The 8,896-nt window shown below is 31.5% G+C and overlaps 1 protein-coding gene across 1 annotated transcript; it reads left to right on the top strand.

The window, feature by feature from the left end:
• The first annotated feature begins 2,537 nt into the window (after positions 1-2,537).
• LOC106679468 (ubiquitin carboxyl-terminal hydrolase 22) lies at positions 2,538-4,576 on the top strand. Its single transcript, XM_014418658.2, has one exon. The coding sequence runs from the start codon at positions 2,685-2,687 to the stop codon at positions 4,113-4,115; it is 1,431 nt and encodes a 476-aa protein (XP_014274144.1). The 5' UTR covers positions 2,538-2,684; the 3' UTR covers positions 4,116-4,576.
• The last annotated feature ends 4,320 nt before the right edge of the window (positions 4,577-8,896 follow it).

Here is an 8,896-nt window from a genome sequence, read left to right as displayed (position 1 = left end):
TGTAACAAAGCACTGCTATAATTTTATACAATTTTCTTAAAATTTTGGTTTCATTCATCTTTTTGATCCTGGGTACGCCCATGGTATCAGGTTTTGTAACAGGTAAGTGGAAAGTTAAAATATAAATGAGTTGAACACTAACTCACATTAAGAACATTTACATATGTCAATGCATAGTTGGAAAAATTGAAATATTTCATAGCAGAGCTGCAAAAATTAAAATATTACATAATATAGTTAGAAAATTCAGTTGAAATAGTTGAAAAATTTAAGTTTGCCATCCACTCTCCAACAAATTGTTGTAACATCTCCATGTGGATACAGCCAGCGCTCCCCCTTGTAGGTGAAAGATTTACTTGTAAACTTCTTAATATTATGTATAAATACAATAGTAGTATTTATTATAATGTACATAATTGAAATAGTAAATCATATTTCAAAAAATTTATGTTGTTTAAACTGTATTTTTTTAATTCAAAATTTTTGGCCAGACATATGGAATTGGCACAGTAGCCAGATGCACCATTTCCCTCCCCATCAAAAATCTCTAGATAAAATCAAATTTTATGTTGAAGATGGTCGGTTAATTAGGATTTAAAATATGTGAAAATTTCTATAAAAATGAACAGTGTAAAGTAAAACATAAAATTAAATAAAAAATAACATAAAGGTTTTAGATAATTAATAAAACAGAAATATAAACATACAGTACACACTAATAGATGGGAAAAGGGAGTAAGAGTAAAATTAAGAATAAACGAAATTTTGTTCAATATTTTCCTTTATTTTAGAGCAAAATTTCGGCTCACATTAAATAGTTTTTTTACTATTCAGTTTTTGTTTTTTTTACTGCACCCTGAAGATTATCCTTCCTTTTATTATTAAACAGGGTCAATCAACACAACAGTCTTCCAATTTTGTTTGGTTTTATTCTGGCAATGTGAGATACGCTTCATCAAAAATCAAGTGTTTTAGTTTAATTCAAGAAGGTTTTTTTGTTATTGCTAAATTGGAAATGGACAAGTAAAATCGACTTTGAGGAAGGTAAGCAGCCTGGAAAAGTGAAACCAACAAAGCAGGGCTTATCATGAGCTCCAGGGGAGTGTCAGAGGAGTTGGGGGCAATCGCTGACTTTTTTTCTTTTATAGAGTGTTATCTACAAGTAACCATGGCGGGAGGGTCAGGTTTTCATTTCATGGGGCCACCACGAAATAAAAGTCAACCCCTCTAGAGCGGACTGGAACCAGTATTAATAAAAACTGGAGGTTCCTGAACTCCCTTGACTATCAAAGACCTTCACCAATCACTGACTGCCTTCTGCTTCAGTCTAAAAATTAACCTGAGTTCCAAGGGCGTGATCAACTTTCCTCTTTTTGGCTCAATTTTCTCTTTGAAAAGAGTAGGGTATACCACAACCCATAAAAATTAATGTCTCTGTTTGCCCATGTGTATCCCAAAGTACACATTTTAGTGAGTTTTTTTTTTTAAATTGTTGATGAATAAAAGCAAACCACATAAAAGTGATCTGCCTAGCCTTTGCAGATGATTTAGCCCTCCTAGCGGAAACAGAGGAAGAGACACTTAGTCAAATAAATACCCTGAAAGAAATAGCGGAAAAATCAGGCCCACAAATCTCCTACGAAAAGACAGAGTTTATGACGACAGAAACAAACTACGGCAAAAAAGTAATAGAGACGAAATATGGACGGATAAGAGTGACAAAGAAATTTAAATATCTGTGAGAGATGGCATGCAATAACGGTTTGGAGAAAGAGAGCATAAAGGAGAAAATAATGGAGTTGGAAAGGCTAAACTTTGCAACAGGCAATATTTACAATAAGAAGAACCTATTCTCTAATGCAAAAATAGCACATTACAACACGGTCACAAAACCATTAATTTTATACGGAATGGAGGCAACATGTCTCCCTAGGCTAGAAAAATTACTGAAAAGAGAGAAGGATCCTGAGGAGAATCTATGGGCCCAAGAAAACATAGGAAGGCTACAGGTTAAGACCTAACAAGGAAATTTACAGGGAGATAAATGACATGGAAACCGAAATAAGAATCCGAAGACTGAGATTCTACGGGGAGAATGGACTAAAGGAGACTAAACAAGAAACTCTTGACAGAATCCGTGAATACAAGAGCGTAGAAGGATATGTGAACCAATTGAGAGAGGAAACAAAGAAATTTAAAATAACAGACAAGGACTGCCTAGATAGAGAATAGTACGGAAAACAATTGAAATGAATAAATGTCCTTGCGACAAATAAAGAAAAACGGAATGCGTGGTCGGAAGAGAGGAATGCACGCAGAAATGAAGAGAAGAGAAAAAGTAATGATGTTCGTGTGGTCTTGAAATGCCGTTCCGTGAAAAAAAGAAAGAAAAAAAAATTTTAATTATAATAAGATAAATCTCGTAAGAAGAGTATGCAACTTAAGTAGAGATAAGTTATCAGATAAGAGTGAAAAATTTGTTTATCTGTAACTAGGGACTCCTAGTGACATCTAGCGGTGACAGTTGTAAGCTAACGCAACCTTCCCAGTTGATACAGCAATGGCAGAATACCTTCGTGATTGTTACATGTTATTTAAATTTTATTTTTAAATGGAAGGAAGATTTCAAAGCTATAAATCGTTAAATTGTATTTTTAAAACTTCGTCTTTCATGTTTTACCAAAATGTCCTGCCTTCATTTAGAGCAGTACAAAACAGACAATGGTTTAGACAATTATGACACCATTTACAGTTCATTTATACTACCTTCAATATCGCCTGACCCTTCCTACGTCCAGGCGTCTGTGTCCTGCTTCGAATGTGAAAATTACAATAATGACAGGTTAATGGCCTGTATGTATTGCATTTATTTCGGCTGTTATGAAAACCATTTCTCTCACCATGCCTCTTCTAAAGCACACGGTATTTTCGTAGAAATTCCAAGTGGAAATATATTTTGCGTTTTGTGCCAGGACTTCGCTTATGATGCTGATGTAGATGAGATAGTCAAGAAGTATGACAAATTTAACAAAGGACAATATGTTAGTTGGAAACCTACTGAATTGGAGTGCAAGTTATTAAAAGAACATGGTAAGAGAGTGAAAGTGGATCCAACTTCATCAACTGGAATGAGAGGAATAATAAATCTTGGAAATTCTTGTTTCATGAGCTGTATACTTCAAGCATTACTTCATACACCAATGTTAAGAGATTACTTCTTCACCGATAGACATAATTGTCAAGCGAAGAAATCTACCGAATGTCTGTTCTGTCTCATTTCAAGAATTTATCAGAGGTATTATGCTGATGACGATTTTACAACACTTAGTTTGCACGATATATTATGCCTTGTTTGGAAAAATGATCCTAATTTATATGGTAACAACCAAAAAGATGCTCACGAGTTTTTCATTTCTGCTAGAAATTCGCTTCATCAAGTTTCAGCGCAACAACATAATCATCCTCAAGGTTCGTGCAATTGTATAATCGACTCAATTTTCCATGGGAATTTGCAGTCTGATGTTGTTTGCCAAAATTGCTCAAATGTCTCTACGAAAATTGATCCTTTGTGGGAAATTTCTTTGGATATACCAGAACCTCCATCAGAAGGTGGTCTTATTGAGTGTTTATATCATTTTACAAGACCTGAACCTCTCGGATCAAATGGGAAGATCAACTGTACTTCCTGTAATAGTTATCAAGAAGGTACAAAACAACTTACATTCAAGCTACTGCCTCTCATTATAGTGATTCAGTTGAAGAGGTTTCAACATGTTGATTCAAAGTACAAAAAAAAATGCCTGTATGTTCCTTTTCCTATTGATTTAGATATGTCGCCTTTTTTAACTGGAAAACGAAATGAGAAAGATATTGCGGGTAATCCTAGTGCTTCTGTTGAAAGTGATGATCTTGGCGATAATAGGTATTCATTGTATGCTGTAATAGTTCACAAAGGCACGTTGAGTGGAGGGCATTACATAGCTTATATTAGAAGAACAAAGAATAAATGGTTCAATTGCAATGATCTGGCTGTGGTTCCTGTCGAAATAGAAGAAGTATTAGCTAGCGAAGGTTATTTACTCTTCTATCATAAAACAGTTCTTCCATATGAATAATATGTCCATTTTTGTGATTTAATGACAGAAATTTAAGAAATACTCATAATTAGTTGTTGTTAGTTTTAATGATATTCTGTGATAAACTTAATTACATTTTTAAAATTATTCAACGGTTAAAATATCATTTTTTAAATTATTTTAATTTTTGTTTTGATATTACATTTTTGCAAACTTTTAATATTTTTAAATTATTTTTTCGTTGATTTTATGAGTTTTATAAAGACATAATTATTTTTATTTCAATTCGTTATCAAAGATCATATTATGAATTCATTGTACATCTTTGATCTAATTATTTTAATTTTAGTGCCAGCATACCTTTGTGATTGTTAATAAAAATATTTGGCTAGTTTTGCGAACTTTTTGAACCAGATTATTTTATTTCTTTTGTATTTTTAAAATATTGTTTTTTATATTTAAGTTACACAATTTCAGATTAATAAATGTTATTTTTAATATTTTCTTATTTTTCTCTCTTTATGAAACAATATGATTGAACTATTGTAGATCGATTTAATCAATCAATTTTAGTTTAAAAATTTTTCAATAATGTGTTTACTTTACAAAATCAGTTCTGAGTTACAAAGAGACTACTTAATATTAAACATACATTTGATATTTCTTCTTGTTGATTTATGGATGGACATATTTTGTGAGAAAATACTTTTCTGGTCTTCCAGATGAACATATATTATTTGCATCTTTTGGTGGATTCTTTTTATTTCTATCGTCTTACTTGGTGTGGTCCCTCTAAGAATTCAGTTGTACTGATGTTATGACTTTAACTCTCCATAAAATTCCTTTCATTTATTTCCATCCTGGTACTGATGAAGCCTGCCTCGTTGAATTTATATGATTACAGTTTATATTATATCTTGTAACCAATTACTACTTGTATCATGCAAATACCAGTATTATAAAATTGGAATTGAATTCCTATCTAAGATCTTTTTAATAATTTTTTTTTTTAAGGACCTTTAAAATTATATATGTAAAAAAAAAAAATATTGTCTATATATAATAAAATTATACAAAATAAAGGGTTTTTATCTTAAAATTATTTTTATTTGTGTACGAAAAAGATACATGTTGCTACTTATGCCAAAATTATGAAATATTATTATGTACACATTTTTGTTTGTAAAATTTTAAAAATAAAACTATACTTATATTAGTCTTTGATTGTTTTATTTGTCAACTTCAATAAAATCCTAATTAGTCTTAAAATTTAATATTAATTTTTTTTTGTTCTTTTATGTTTAATATATTGAAGGTGATGTGGTCAGCATAAAGGTTAAACCTCTTGGTTCGTTCCCAAACTCAGTGAAGGATCAGGTATCCATCTACTTTTTAAGGAAAATCCTTTCTGAATTATAAGGACTCTGCTACTTTAACAGTTGTAGGAAAAAGTATTTATGTGTAAAAGTAAGATAGGCCATATGCGATCAAAATAACTCAAATAATAATTAAACTACTTATAATGAGGCAACATTTCGCCCCACTTTGCACGGTTTCATCAGGCCTAAAAAAGATATAAACAACTAAAATATTGTAATAGACTAACGCAAAGATAAGACACTACAATACAATCGTCAAACCAGTGATACTGTAGTACAGAATGGAAACCTCTTCCTTCTCCAGCCTAAGGAAAATGTTGAATGAAGAATTTATGGCCCAAAGAAGACACAGGAAGGCTATAGGTTGAGACCTAATAAGGAAATATCCAAAGAGGTAAATGATTTGGATATGGACGTAAGAATGAGATCAAGGTTCTACTGACATGGTGAGATAACTGCTTTTTTTTCTTGCCGGCTCTTGTACTATGATGTTTGCCTGGTTATCTACAGGTGACAACCTATTCTAACTGTGGTTGGGAATCAAGTTTTTCATTTTGTGGAGTTGATGCTTCATGAAAAAGTCAACGCCCCAAGGCCAGATTCGAACCGGCACCGCCTGCAGACCTCAGATCGGTGCGCCTAACCCCTGAGCTACGCTGCGGCCCCATTTATTCATTTTTAAATAGTTTTTCACATTTTTACATCATTTTTATCCATAACTTACTTTACTTTTATTTCAAGTTATCTTGTTCTCTTACTTTGTTACATTATTTTAGCTGTTAGTATCTTTTTTAGCAACGATGAAGCCCTGCAGCGTGGGACGAAACATAGGCTCAAAATAAATTTAATTGTATTATAATTAAGTTTAGTTACTATTTGAGTTATTTTGATCGCACCTGGACTACCTTCCTTTTATAAAATAAAATAAGTTTGACCTCCTAACCTAAGGTTAACAATTAACACATCATTATTTTCTTTAATATTAGTCATGGATCAATCCTTAAGCTATATAAAGTAGATACCACACCCTTCATTGCATTTCGGAATATTAAATCTTGTAATTGAGCATTTATTCTCACCTTATATATATATATACTTTATTAAAAAATCAATATGTCCTTAAAAAGTACTGAACCTAAAATCTTTCACGAATTGTAGTTGCCCATTTTTTATAGGCGATAATAATGGATCAACGATTGAACATTGTCACTGTTGCATTTTTAGCATGCTCCATTTAACTTTGATTTCACAGTTCTATGTTATGCTCATGTTGTAATCTTCATGGCTGAATACATCTCAACAGATGAATTTTTTGTTTGGTGACCAATCATGTGAAATAATTGAGGAATAAAGAAACTGTATAAAAAATGATTGGTGTCTTGTTTCATGCTCTAATCTATTTAAAAGAAAAAATTGTTTTCAAAGATTTCCAGTAAGTTCCTTCAAGGTCAAAGTTTCCACTTAAATGTGTATCTTTGTGCATGTCAAATTATTAAAAATACATTTTTGTAACATAATGTAATCTCTCATGGTTTCTCTTCAGAAGATTCTCCCTCAAGTTCTGAAAACTTATATTTAAAAAGTTCTAGTAAGAACTTCAATAAATTAATTTAAGTATTTTTTTTCCTTGTGCGAGTGGAATTGGTTTATTCCATACAGCCAAATATTAATCAACTATATATATATAAGAAGATAATCAGGGTTGCGTTCAGAAAGGAACAAATAGTTACAAACTTCATTTAAAATTTTTTGAGGTTAATGACTTCCATTTTTGAATGAAATATTTATTAATTATTCATGACATTGTACAACGTTTCGGGACCACTGTCCCATATTCATGCACTTTAAAACCTCATGATTTCATATGGGAAATCATGTCAAACATTTGTGCATCTTCACTTCTCAAATGAAATCATGAGGTTTTAAAGTGCATGAATATGGGACAGTGGGCCCGAAACGTTGTACAATGTCATGAATAATTAATAAATATTTCATTCAAAAATGGAAGTCATTAACCTCAAAAAATTTTAAATGAATTGACTCACCAGACTTCCTAGAGAGATAATCCAGAGTTACAAACTATTTTTTTAAACATCTATATTGTCCTTTACACTTTATTCTAGCAGGTCAATGCGAAAGTGACCAAACAAGCTTACTGTTTATTACAAATAAGATGAGATGTCACAGGATCCTTTGATGTTTATATATATTTTTTTTAATCATTTGTTTATTGTTATTTCCAACTGTATAACATATACAACAAGTAAATTTGCTGTAGGTGAGATAGTGACATGATACAAACATGTGGAGAATCTACCCATTGATAGAACTCCAATCTTACTGTTTAATATCTAATTTACAAGTAAGCTTCAGTCGGATTGAAAGTCTTTGTGATTGAATCAGTTTGGCTTTTGAATGATGACTTGTCATTCTGAATAATTGTGTATCGGTCCCCTCATAATAAAATATATAAATTATAATTTTATGTAGTATTTGTTTTCATTAATAGATGGATTAGAAAAAAATATTTTTAGAGCTTCACTGAAATTAAAAAATTTGAATTCGATAACCTAAATCAAAATAGAGCTGAAGGCAAGGCTGCTGGGTTTTCCCAGAGGAACACCAGAAGACTAGAGCAGCCAAAGATGTTCGTAAAAGGCTCCTACAAAAAAAGAAGGAATACATATCTTAATATGAACAAGAGTACCTTAAGATGGGGGACAGGACTATATACAGGATACAGCTGAATAAGCATCTGCATAAAATGTGGCTGAGAGTCACTTATCTGCAAGTTTTGCTGAAAGGATGATATGCAGATATGGTGCACTGGCTATGATACAATTCCTCACCTTTAGATGAGGTCATATCTTAGATCTTAAACTTTGCCAAACAGTCGATCCATACAAGATATCCCAATTCGCAACTGCTGAAAGGACGGTATACAATAGGCCCTAAGTGGCCGCTGTACGCTTTTGTCAGGTTACAAAAAAAAAAATTGAAATGGACCAAAACCATTTTGGTACTGTATGTACCATTGACCTAAAAGTTGTATTTTCTTTTTTGGTTCAATAATAAACTATAAAATGAATTAGTAATAAAATATAGTGTGCTAGAAATATGAACAAAAAATTATATTTGCTTTTTTTTTCGGGAACATTTAGTGACATCGACATCCTCCTTTGGTGCCAGTTTAATACAGAGAAAAGTTTGGCCTCATATCTGAATTAAAAAATTAAATTCATATTATTTTCTTTGGTTAGCTTTATTTTATTTAATATAAGTTCATTGTTTTGTTCTGCTTTTATAGAACGTAGTATCTTCCAAAAGTAATTTTTGAGATTTAAACATCTTTGTAATAAGAAAAACTACTTTTTTAATTTAAATCTGTTGTAAAATAGTAAATGCAATAATTTCCTTAATTTTAGTTAATTATATTTGGTC

The sequence above is a fragment of the Halyomorpha halys genome, unplaced genomic scaffold (genome assembly GCF_000696795.3).
Source record: "Halyomorpha halys isolate HHAL.00 unplaced genomic scaffold, Hhal_1.1 Scaffold206.1, whole genome shotgun sequence".
NCBI lineage: Eukaryota > Metazoa > Arthropoda > Insecta > Hemiptera > Pentatomidae > Halyomorpha > Halyomorpha halys.
The sequence above is the reverse complement of the archived record's forward strand: the minus strand, read 5'-3'. Positions and strand labels throughout refer to the sequence as shown.